This window comes from Saccopteryx bilineata, chromosome 2 (genome assembly GCF_036850765.1).
Source record: "Saccopteryx bilineata isolate mSacBil1 chromosome 2, mSacBil1_pri_phased_curated, whole genome shotgun sequence".
NCBI classification, from domain to species: Eukaryota; Metazoa; Chordata; class Mammalia; order Chiroptera; family Emballonuridae; genus Saccopteryx; species Saccopteryx bilineata.
Window position 1 is genome coordinate 256,179,788 of NC_089491.1, and position 12,618 is coordinate 256,192,405.

General features: G+C 44.6%; 1 protein-coding gene across 4 annotated transcripts in view; it reads left to right on the plus strand.

Annotated features, from left to right (window-relative positions):
- The window catches only part of EIF4ENIF1 (eukaryotic translation initiation factor 4E nuclear import factor 1), a 53,983-nt gene that overhangs the window by 16,774 nt on the left and 24,591 nt on the right, over positions 1–12,618 (plus strand). For all 4 annotated transcript variants that reach the window (XM_066260094.1, XM_066260095.1, XM_066260096.1 and 1 more), the window contains exons 5-7: positions 2,802–3,088; positions 3,363–3,564; positions 11,495–11,670. In XM_066260094.1, coding sequence (XP_066116191.1) covers positions 2,802–3,088; positions 3,363–3,564; positions 11,495–11,670 — 665 coding nt within the window. The remainder of the gene's footprint in view (positions 1–2,801; positions 3,089–3,362; positions 3,565–11,494; positions 11,671–12,618) is intronic.

The window sequence follows — 12,618 nt, forward strand, 5'->3', positions numbered from 1 at the left end:
AGCTGGTGAGCCTATGCTCAAGCCAGCAACCTTGGGGCCTCAAACATGGGTCCGCTGCATCCCAAGCTGATGCTGTATCCACTGCGCCAATGCCTGGTTAGGCCAAAAGAGGTTTTCCTCACTTGGACTTATCTTCAGGGTTCTATTTTTCCTAGAAAGAATTACTCTGTGTGTGTTGACATGTTAGTTTTTTTACACCTTTGAGATATAATTGACATACAATAGACTGGGCATGAAGTGTACCATTTGACGTTTTAATGTGTATACACCTGTGAAACCGTTACCACAATCAGAGAAATAAGCATTTCATTTTTTTTTAATTTTTTTTTTTTTATCTTTCTGAAGCTGGAAACGGGGAGAGACAGTCAGACAGACACCCGCATGCGCCCAACCGGGATCCACCCGGCACACCCACCAGGGGCAATGCTCTGCCCACCAGGGAGCATTTCATTTTTATCACCCCCAAAGTTTCCTCATATTTCTATGAGACCTCTCCTTTACAGTTTCCCCCAGACAGGCACTGATCCCTTTTCTGTTACTGTATTTCATTTACATTTCCTAGAATTTAATATAAATGGAATTACACAGCGTGCTCTCTTTGGGTAGCTTCTTTACTCAGATAGTTGTCTTAGGATTTATTCATGTTGTTGTGTATATAATTAATTTCTTTTTATTGTCCATTATTTCATTGTATGAATTTGCCACAGTTCATTTATCTATTGATGGACATTTGGGTTGTTTCTAGTTTTTGACTATTAACCAAAGCTATAAACATTTCATGTACAAGTCTCTATGTGAATATCTGCTTTCTTGTCTCTTGGGTAAATAGCTTAAAGTAGTAGAATGACTGAGTCTTATAGTAGATGTGTGTTTAACATTTTGAGAAACTGCCAAGCTGTTTTTCGAAGTGGTTATACCATTTTACAGCACTGTATGAAAATTCTACTTGCTCCACATCCTCGTCAGCACTTGGAATGGTCAGTATTTTTTATTTTAACCATTCTAATACATGTGTAGTGGAATCACATTATGGTTTAATTTGCACTTCCCTAATGACTAATAATGTTGAATATCTTTTCATACTTGCCATCCATATATCATCTTTGGTGAAGTGTCTGTTCAAACCATTTGTCCATTTTTTAATTTTTTTTTTTGAGTTTTTAAGTCTATATGTACTGGTTACAGGTCTTTTATCAACTACATGCCTTGAAATATTGTCGCCCAGTCTGTGGCTTGTTTTTACATTCTTTGACTAATACGCCAGGTTCTCAAATAACATCATTTTGTTCATTGTTGTTTCATTATAACATTGATGAAATGCCATAGGAACTTAACTCTTGTTTATAACAATTATCCTCTGGTAAATTGGTTTCATTGTATGATTTTTCACTTAAAATTGCAGAATGACATTAAGAAAGGACTTACTGGATCTATCAGAAAGTAGAAATTTAAAAGCTTGATTGGCCCTGGCCGGTTGGCTCAGCGGTAAAGTGTCGGCCTAGCGTGCGGAGGACCCGGGTTCGATTCCCGGCCAGGGCACACAGGAGAAGCACCCATTTGCTTCTCCACCCCTTCGCCGCGCTTTTCTCTCTGTCTCTCTCTTCCCCTCTCGCAGCCAAGGCTCCATTGGAGCAAAGATGGCCCGGGCGCTGGGGATGGCTCCTTGGCCTCTGCCTCAGGCGCTAGAGTGGCTCTGGTCGCAACATGGCGACGCCCAGGATGGGCAGAGCATCACCCCCTGGTGGGCAGAGCGTTGCCCCTGGTGGGCATGCCGGGTGGATCCCGGTCGGGCGCATGCGGGAGTCTGTCTGACTGTCTCTCCCTGTTTCCAGCTTCAGAAAAATGGAAAAAAAAAAAAAAAAAAAAAAAAGCTTGATTGAACCCAGCTTGCTTATTTTATTTTATGTGAAAGAAGGGGAGATAGGGACACAGACTGCCGCATGCACCCCAACCATGATTTACCTGCAAGCCCCATCTGGGGCTGATGCTTGAGTCATTCGAGCTGTCCTCATTGCCCGGGGCCCTTGCTAGAACCAACTGAGCCACTGGCTGCAAGTAGGGGACAGGGCAGGGAAAAGAAGTATATAGTCACTTCTCATGTGTGCCCTGACTGGGGATTGGACCCAGGACGTCTGTATGCCTGGCTGATGCTCTATCCACTGAGCCAACCGCTAATGCCATCAGATTATTTTTAAAAAGGGAATGTGCTCTTGGTATCACGCCTAAGAAAACTTTGCTCATCCCATTGTCACAAAGATTTCTTTCTGTATTTACATTTACATCTATATTCCTCTTTTAATTATTTTTTTTAAAAATTAATGTTTATGTATTGACTTGAGAGAGATAGAGAAAGAGAGAGTGAGAGAGAGGGGAGGGGAACATTGATCTGTTCCTGTGTGTGGCCTAACTGGGGATCAAACCAATTTCTGCACATCAAGACAATGCTCTAACCAACCAAGCTATATGACCAGAGTTTTGTGTTTATTTTTTTCAAATCCTGACACCTGTAGTTTATTAGTTGATAAGCAATTGCTAATAATTACATAAAGATATAGTTAAAAGGGATTGTGGAAACTAATCATGGAAAATCATTTATTACAAAGTACATTTATTGCTGCTGCAGAGAGAAAAAAAGCAAAAGGTCCCAGTCTTATTTAAATATATGATGTACATGTATTATGTAGCTATTTTAGTGGTGACTCTTTTTCAGTAACCCCACCACCACCAGTCATGGACATACCATAGAGAGAAAAAATGCCCTTGCTAGTTTGCTAAAGTTTCTATTTCTGGCATCCTTCCAGATCCACGAGAGCGCGTGAAAGAAGATGACTTAGATGTTGTTCTCAGCCCACAGAGACGAAGCTTTGGAGGGGGCTGCCACGTGACAGCTGCTGTTAGCTCCCGGCGCTCAGGAAGCCCATTGGAGAAAGACAATGATGGGCTTCGCCTGATTGGAGGACGAAGAATTGGCAGTGGGAGGATCATCTCTGCTAGGACCTTTGAGAAAGATCACCGTCTTAGTGATAAGGACCTGCGGGACTTGAGAGACCGAGACCGAGAGAGGGACTACAAGGACAAGCGTTTCAGGGTTGGTCTTCTAGGGTTTTTGGCACACTGTACTCAGGGCCTCATTAGTCACTTCATTTGTTCCGGGTAACTTTGAGATCCTGGATGAACGTAGCCCATTCTTAAGCCAGATAGGAACAAGGAGAGCTGGATGGGGGCAGAGAGGGGCTTCAGGTCTGCAGCATAATATCTTCATTGCACTATTGAGCATTACTTAATTCATCAAAGCCTTGATTGAGATTAGAAATGCCTTAACTAGAATCTTATTTTTTATCTTGCATTATGTACTTTTCTAGAGGGAGTTTGGGGATAGTAAGCGTGTCTTTGGTGAGCGTAGAAGAAATGATTCCTACACAGAAGAAGAACCAGAATGGTTCTCAGCTGGACCCACTAGTCAGTCTGAAACCATTGAGCTGACTGGCTTTGATGAAAAGATACTGGAAGAAGATCACAAAGGGAGAAAAAGAACAAGGCGACGGACAGCCTCTGTGAAGGAAGGTCAGCAAAAACTTTGGGAGGGAAGCTCACCGTTTTATAATGAGATGTGCTTATAATTGACTTAATTGTACACTTAGGAATGGGCACCAGTTATTAGGTGGTAGCAACTTTTTAAAGTTGCAGGCTGATTTTGAAACTGCTTTCTAAATGTGAATTTACAAGGGGTGTTATACTGTCTCCTTAACTTGTTCTGCCTGCAATGCTAAACAGAAAAGTCTCACATTACCCTGTTAAGAGCACTGTATAGGTTCCACAGAGATAAGAAACATGGTACAAATAATGAGAGTTCTCCTGTTTATTGAGCACACTTTATATACTAGACAGAGTGGTAAGCATTTTGTTTTTATAATCCTACTTCTAACAACCCTGTGAGATAGGTGCTTTTCGCCCATCTTATAGACGAGTAGTTAGGGGCACAGGGGACTTAAATGACTTGTCTGTGGACATTAAGGAAGTAAGTAGTGAAGCTGGGAGTTGAACAAAATGCCTTTATTCAACCTTTTTCAACATGGTGTGAGACCTTCCTAGATCTATTGATTGTGACTTGGCTTTTCCCAAACTGTTTCTCAGCTATGAGATAAGGTTAGGTGTTTCCCTTGTTAAACTGAGGATGACAGAGCTAATGGGTTAGAGATTCCAGGTGCAGAGTGGGGGCCCCATTAGTGGTTTTTAGGGCAGTAACCTGGCTCTACATAGCTAGCCCTTGGCTGATGGTTGGGAAGAAGTAAAGAGCCAGGTGGACTAGCCTGGGTTTTGAGTTCTGAAGGTACTGCCTAGAAGGATATTCTTTCATAAAACTCTTTAACTGGTATGCCTGTTTTTTATAAGGTGAAGACAATGGCTACCTCATAACTTTAAGGGTTATGTGTTTTTTGTTTGTTTTTAGCGAGAGAAAGAGAGAATGACAGACAGGAAAGGAGAAAGATGAGAAGCATCAACTCATAGTAGCGGCACCTTACTTGTTCATTGATTGCTTTTTTATATGTGCCTTGACTGGGGGGCTCCAGCCGAGCCAGTGACCCCTTCCTCAAGCCAGCGACCATAGGGTCATGTCTGTGATCCCACACTCAAGCTGGCGACCCCATGCTCAAATCCAACGAACCTGCGCTCAGGCCAGTGACCTTGGGGTTTGGGTTTTTTGTTTTTTGTGACAGTGAGAGGGACAGAGAGCAACAGACAGACAGAAAGGGAGAGAGATGAGAAGTATCAATTCTTCGTTGTGGCACCTTAGTTGTTCATTGATTGTTTTCTCATTTGTGCCTTGAAGGGGGAGGGCTACAGCAGACCGAGTGACTCCTTGCTCAAGCCAGCGACCTTGGGCTCAAGTTGGTGAGCCTTGCTCAAACCAGATGAGCCTGTACTCAAGCAGTGACCTCGGGGTCTCAAACCTGGGTCTTCCAGGTCCCAGTCCGATGCTCTATCCTCTGTGCCACCACCTGGTCAGGCGACCTTGGAGTTTCTAACCTGGGTCCTCAGCGTCCCAGTCTGATGTTCTATCCACTGCGCCACCACCTGGTCAGGCAAGGTTACTTTTAGCATCCAAGATCAAATACATACATTAGAGCTCAGCTTCTTAGGAACATTTAAATTATAGTTTCTTCCAGCCTTTAGTTATAGTTGGGAAAAAACTTTCTGGCAGATACTAGGCAGCCAAAGGGGAAAGCTAGTTTAATACATGAGTGTTTAATCAGTGCCACCTTAAAATTATAAGGCTAAAACATACTAAAACAGAAATGAGCTAATGGAATTTATTCAGAAGAAAGAAAAGGGAGAAAACACTTTTTTTTTTGGCCCAATCTTTAGAATACAGTGGAAATTACCATTATCTTATACTATTACATTTTCTTCCTTAGGGTGATGCAGAAAATTGATGGGTACGGTAGGAGATTTGGCTATTAAATTGCCTTTGAGATATTCCTTTCTCTTATTTTTAATTAAAGCAGCACCAGCAAGTATAGTCTTTTTTCCTAATGATAAAGATCAGGCTTCTGGTCAGAAAAGCACATTTTCCTTGCTGAGATGAACTTTGAATTTCAACCATTCTTGTATCAACAAGTAGAGGAGCTGAAAGGAACAAGATATATCTAGTGTCACCTCCTTACCTTACATGCAAAAAGAGACCAGCTTGGAAAGAGGGGATAACACCCAAGACCCTGTCACATTAGATTCAAGTAGAATCCAGTGGTCCTGGCTCACTCACTCCATCAATTAATTGCAAAAGGTCTCTAGGCTGTCCTAGCTACTGTATTTAAGATAAACTAGCACCCTGTAGTTTTTTTTCTTTCTTTCTTTTTTTTTTTACAGGGACACAGAGTCAGAGAGAGGGATTGATAGGGACAAACAGGAACGGAGAGAGATGAGAACTTTTTTCTTACGACACCTTAGTTCATTGATTGCTTTCTCATATGTGCCTTGACCGTGGGCCTTCAGCAGACCGAGTAACCCCTTGCTCAAGCCAGCAACCTTGAGTCCAAGCTGGTGAGCTTTTTTTGCTCAACCCAGATGAGCCCGCGCTCAAGTTGGCGACCTCATGGTCTTGAACCTGGGTCCTCTGCATCCCAGTCCAACGCTCTATCCACTGTGCCACCGCCTGGTCAGGCTAGATAGATAGATTTTAAAGAGAAGAGAGAGAGAGCACCCTGTAGTTTCATCTTGGCTGCAAGAATGAAAGAACGGGCCTGACCAGGTGGTGGCGCAGTGGATAGAGAGTCGGACGGGGATGTCGAGGACCCAGGTTCGAGACCCCGAGGTCGCCAGCTTGAGCGCGGGTTCATTTAGTTTGAGCAAAAGCTCACCAGCTTGGACCCAAGGTCGCTGGCTCAAGCAAGGGGTTATTCAGTCTGCTGAAGGCCCGCAGTCAAGGCACATATGAGAAAGCAATCAATGAACAACTAAGGTGTCTCAATGCGCAACGAAAAACTAATGATTGATGCTTCTCATCTCTCTGTTCCTGTCTGTCTGTCCCTGTCTATCCCTCTCTCTGACTTCTATCTCTCTCTCTCTGTGAAAAAAAAAAAAAAAGAATGAAAGAAGGGGTAAGAGATGACTGCCTTTTAGTCTGTTTTTCTGTCTGTATTCCAGCTTTCCACTGAGCTGGCATAACAGTTCTCTGCAGACACATACTCTGCAGGCTGGGAGGCTGGGAGTATAACAGTTAAGACAAATATGTCCCTTGCCTGTATGACTGTAAAACAGATATGTATTGAGCACCCACTGTATACAGGGTTCAGTGCTAAGTGACGTATATATGGTAATGAATGAGACAATTTGAATATGTCTGACACTTATAACCAGAAATAAAAGTTACATAGAAGGGGGAAGTTTTTAAAACTTTCCATTGATAGAAAAGAAAATTTTAATTTGCATTCTCTCTAATGAAAGTATGTATATGCCCATTCTGAAATATGATAAAACTTGTTCTTAGTTATCTTTCCTGGGTCACTGGCTTTTGAGTCTGACCTAATAAAGTGGCCAGCTGTGTTTGTCTACAAGTGCATATTCCTACCCTTACCACTGTCAGGTGTAAGGCACAGTTTGCTCTCCAGAGAGCTTAAAGCTGCTTAAAGCGGCCCTGGCCGGTTGGCTCAGTGGTAGAGCGTCGGCCTGGCATGCGGGGGACCTGGGTTCGATTCCCGGCCAGGGCACATAGGAGAAGCGCCCATTTGCTTCTCCACCTTCCCCTCCTTCCTCTCTGTCTCTCTCTTCCCCTCCTGCAGCCAAGGCTCCATTGGAGCAAAGATGGCTCGGGCACTTGGGATGGCTCCTTGGCCTCTGCCCCAGGCGCTAGAGTGGCTCTGGTTTGCAGCAGGACGACCCCCTCGGATGGGCAGAGCATCATCCCCTGGTGGGCAGAGCGTTGCCCCTGGTGGGCGTTCCGGGTGGATCCCGGTCGGGGGCATGCGGGAGTCTGTCTGACTGTCTCCCCATTTCCAGCTTCAGAAAAATACAAAAAAAAACACAAAAAACTGCTGAAGCTGCAGAGAGCTTAAAGTTGCATGTGGGGCACTCTTGCTATTTGCAGAAGCCATTCTAATGTTAAGAAGTGTCTCCATCTCAACACAAAATTAAAGCGAATAAGAGACCCTGGCTGTAGTGGCATAGTGGATAAAGTGTCGACCTGGAACACTGAGCTCGCTAGTTCGAAACCCTGGGCTTGCCTGGTCAAGGCACATATGAGAAGCAACTGTGAGTTGATGCTTCCCATTTTTTCCCCCCTGCACCCTGCCGCTCTCTCTTTCTCTTCTCTCTACAATCAATAAATAAAATCTTTAAAATAGAGTAGGAGAGGTATTAAAGTTTCTTTTGTAAACGTATGAGCCATTCATAGACTCTCTCTCCTGGCTCCTATCCTTAAGTTTAGACACACAACTGCAGCAAAATGTATGTTGCTTGTCAGTCCTGAAATGGGCAGGCAGGTTCTGGTGGACAAATTGGGTCAGGAAGAAGCACTGCTCTAGTGGAAAGGACACAAAATTGGCATTTGTTAGGCTATTGAATTGTTTACTTTTTCTAGCCCTCAGTTTCTTTGTAAAGTAAGGATAATACCTCCACCAAAGCAGTCATTTTAGTTTAAATGTCAGTCTTCAAGAAATACCATTTGTTGGCCCTGGCCGGTTGGCTCAGTGGTAGAGCATCGGCCTGGCGTGTGGAGGTCCCGGGTTCGATTCCCGGCCAGGGCACACAGGAGAAGTGCCCATCTGCTTCTCCACCCCTCCCCCTCTCCGTCTCTCTCTCTTCCCCTCCCGCAGCCGAGGCTCCATTGGAGCAAAGATGGCCCGGGCTCTGGGGATAGCTCCTTGGCCACTGCCCCAGGCGCTAGAGTGGCTCTGGTCTCAACAGAGTGACACCCCAGAGGGGCAGAACATCGCCCCCTGGTGGGCGTGCCGGGTGGATCCCAGTTGGGCGCATGCGGGAGTCTGTCTGTCTCTCCCCGTTTCCAGCTTCAGAAAAATACAAAAAAAAAAAATAGCATTTGTCTCTGGTGGTTGGCAGTAAACGCTCTCACCACTGGAGAGACCGCCCATTACCTTATCTGTGGCACACAGAGGACCTCTTACTGCTTGCCTTAGGCCCTCAGAAGGCTCAAGGTTCGTAGGTGGCAGGCACCTCTGTGCTGTGGAAGAGCATTGGTGGATGTCCTAGGGTAGAAGCTTCTGCCACTTGCTAGTATTGAGACCTTGGGTAAGCAAGCCACTTAACCTTTCAGTTATTATAGTCCTCTGCTTTACTCTCAGAAGCATTATTGGAATGACAGTACAGATGATAGCATCTCTTTCTTGGTCTATAATATCCTGGCTGATTAATCTCAAGACTGTGGTGATTGTTAGGGACTCTTAAGAAGGAATGGGTCTAGGCTTTGTAACTTTTATTTCTAGGAGGACTTCCTGTCTGTTATGATCTTGAAACTAAAAGCAGCTCTTAAATAGGTGCTTTTGCAGAGTGGGGCTTTGGGAATTCTGTTCTTCAAATTAAAAAGTTGAAGGTCTTGTATTTCTCAGTATACTTATTTAAAGAGGAAAAAAGATTTATTTTTTTTTAAATCCTAAAGGTTTTGCTTTCTGCCCATACTGTGGCTAAACCTAAGGTGTTTGATTCCTTAAACATTCATTTTGGTAGCTTCACTTAGACCTAATCTTTCCATCCGAACATCCAAACATTACTGAGTTTTAAATGTGCCAGGTGCTACAGAGATCAGAGTAAAGCTGATTACAGAAAGTTACCTTCCCCTCAGAGAACTCAGCCTCACCAGATAGTTACTATAATACAATGTGATAAGTACTTTGAAAAATAATACAATGAGTATAGAGAAGGCAGTGATCAATTTTGGGGGGGTAAGATAAAAATGGGTAGGCCAGGCAGGCTTCCCAGAAGGGGTAACATTTGAGCTTTGCTTTGAAGGAGGAACTACAACCAAACTGTAGGCAAGTGAAAATGCCTACATGCTAGGTTTCACATAAATATCTTTAGGTTACTGAACCCTAACTAAAAGTGGTGGTACAAATGCATGTGTAAAGACAGAGCCAAATTAATTGGTTCTGTTTTTAAGCAGTAAAAGACTTGGAAAGACTCTTGCTTTAAAAAAAAAAAAAAGTCCTGGCAAGTGGCTCAGTTGATAGAGCATTGTCCCATAGCAACAAGGTTGCCAGCTCGATCCCAAGGGCTCCAGTTCAACCCCGAGAGCACTAGTTTGAGCCTGGTCAGGGCTCGATCCTGAGGGTACTGGCTTAACTCCAAGGTCGCCAGTTTGAGGCTCGGTCAGAGCACATACTAGAAGCAATCAGTGGGTGCACAACTAAGTGGAACAAGTTGATGCTTCTCTTTTTCCTGCTCCCTCCTTCTCCCTCCCACTCCCTTTATATAGCTATTTCTCTCTCTCATCCTCATCCATTCACTCTCTCTGCCCCCTTCCTCTCTCTTAAAAAAAGCTGCATTCAGAAAATAATTCACTACACCAGCAGTTTTCAGCCTTTTTCTTGGCACATATACACTAATTAATAAAATTCTGCAGCACACCAAAAAATATATTTTTTGCCAATCTGACAGAAAAATAGGTATAATTTTGATTGATAAGAGTAATTACCTACCTACCCTATTTTACTCCAAAGTGACTTTTTGTTTGTTTGTTTTACAGAAACAGAGAGTGAGTCAGAGAGAGGGATAGACAGGGACAGACAGACAGGAACAGAGAGAGATGAGAAGCATCAATCATTAATTTTTCATTGCATGTTGCAACACCTTAATTGTTCATTGATTGCTTTCTCATATGTGCCTTGACTGTGGGCCTTCAGCAGACCGAGTAACCCCTTGCTGGAGCCAGCAACCTTGGGTTCAAGCTGGTGGGCTTTTTGCTCAAACCAGATGAGCCCGCGCTCAAGCTGGTGACCTCGGGGTCTCGAACCTAGGTCTTCCACATCCTAGTCCGACGCTCTATCCACTGCGCCACTGCCTGGTCAGGTCAAAGTGACTTTTTAAAAAAAATCAGGTGCCTATACTTATATATAAGGATTTCTGTTACCAAGAATTAGTCAGACACAACCTTATTATGCAACATGACCAAGAAGATGCAACTCTATTATATGACCTATATATTTACAGTTCAAGACAGGGCACTCATACTGTACAGCTATTGTATTAGCTGTTATAATTTTTTTTTTAAACATTCTAAAAGGAAAGAGGTCAGTGTCTTGGTATGTTTTAAAAATTCTTGTGAGGCCCTGGCCGGTTGGCTCAGCGGTAGAGCGTCGGCCTGGCGTGCAGGGGACCCGGGTTCGATTCCCGGCCAGGGCACATAGGAGAAGCGCCCATTTGCTTCTCCACCCCCACCCCCTCCTTCCTCTCTCTCTCTTCCCCTCCCACAGCCAAGGCTCCATTGGAGCAAAGATGGCCCGGGCGCTGGGGATGGCTCCTTTGCCTCTGCCCCAGGCGCTAGAGTGGCTCTGGTCGCGGCAGAGCGACGCCCCAGAGGGGCAGCGCATCGCCCCCTGGTGGGCAGAGCTTCGCCCCTGGTGGGCGTGCCGGGTGGATCCCGGTCAGGCGCATGCAGGAGTCTTTCTGGCTGTCTCTCCCCATTTCCAGCTTCAGAAAAAGAAAAAAAGAAAAAGAAAAAAAAAATTCTTGTGACACACTGCAGTATGCTCTGGAAAACTTGAAGAATGGGCAGAGGAGGGGCCCTAATCCTCTCTCATCGGGATCGTGTTCTGGCTTGTTATTAAGGCTTTTGCTTTGGCCAGCTAGCTCAGTTGGCTTTTTTTCTCACCTAGCTCCAGTAAAAAGAGAACTGTTTTACTATTGCAAATGCTGTACCAGCACAAGAAGTCTGCTTTTAATGTTATCTGTGGCTCTTCTGCATGTGTGGTGATGACAGATAGCAAAGAATAAGTCTGTAGCAGTTGACTTGCTTAGACTGTTTTTGTTCTGGTTTTGTTTTCAGGCATAGTCGAATGCAATGGTGGAGTGGCCGAAGAGGATGAGGTGGAGGTCATCCTCGCACAGGAGCCTGCTGCTGATCAGGAAGTGCCAAGAGATGCCATCTTACCTGAGCAGTCTCCAGGAGAATTTGACTTTAATGAGTTCTTTAACCTTGATAAGGTGCCATGCTTGGCCTCGGTGAGTGTAGCAGTATACTTATAAAATGGATGGAGCAACTATATGTTTAAATTTGGCTTGAGTCTTGAAAATACGTCTCTTTAAAGTATTCTTTTGCTAGATACTTCGGGGTGTTTTTGCTTTTATTAATTTTTTTTTCCTGTCTTATTTTTTAAGTGAGGGGGGGAGATAGATTCCTGAACGCACCTTGATCAGCATCCACCCGGTAACTCCTGTCTGGGCCGATGCACAAATCACCTGAGCTATCCTCAGTGCCTGAGGCTGACATTTGGACCAACTGAGCTATCCTCAGTGCCCGGGGCTGATGCTCAAACCAGTTGAGCCACTGGCTGTGAGAGAGGAAGAGAAAGAGAAAAGGGGTAGAGGGGTTGGGAAGAGAAACAGAGGGTTGCTTCTCATGTGTGCCCTAACCATGGATTGAACCCAGGACATCTGCATGCCAGGCTGGTGCTCTATCCACTGAGCAGACCAGCCAGTGCCCTTATTCTTCACTTTTTTCTTCTTTCCAAGTGATAGGATGAGAGACAGACTCCCGCATGTGCCCCGACTGGGGCTAATGTTCTGCCCATTTTTAGCGCATGAGGCGGAGGCTCCATAGAGCCATCCTCAGTGCTCAGGGCCCATGCACTCGAACCAATTGAGCCATGGCTTTGGGAGGGGAAGAGAGAGACAGAGAGAGAGGGAAGGAAGAGGGAGTGGGGGAGGGGTGGAGAAGCAGATGGGTTGCTTCTCCTGTGTGCCCCAAACGGGAATCAAACCCAGGACATTCACACACCAGGCCGATGCTCTACCACTGAGCCAACTGGCCAGGTCTTAATTTTTAAGAATAAACTTTTAATTTTTTAATTCAGGTAACTCCTTTGAGTCTTTGTTGGCTTTGTTTTGAGAAGCTTAGTGGAAATGACTAAGAATTCTACACTTGTTAACTTTTTCCAGGCAGATAGCATT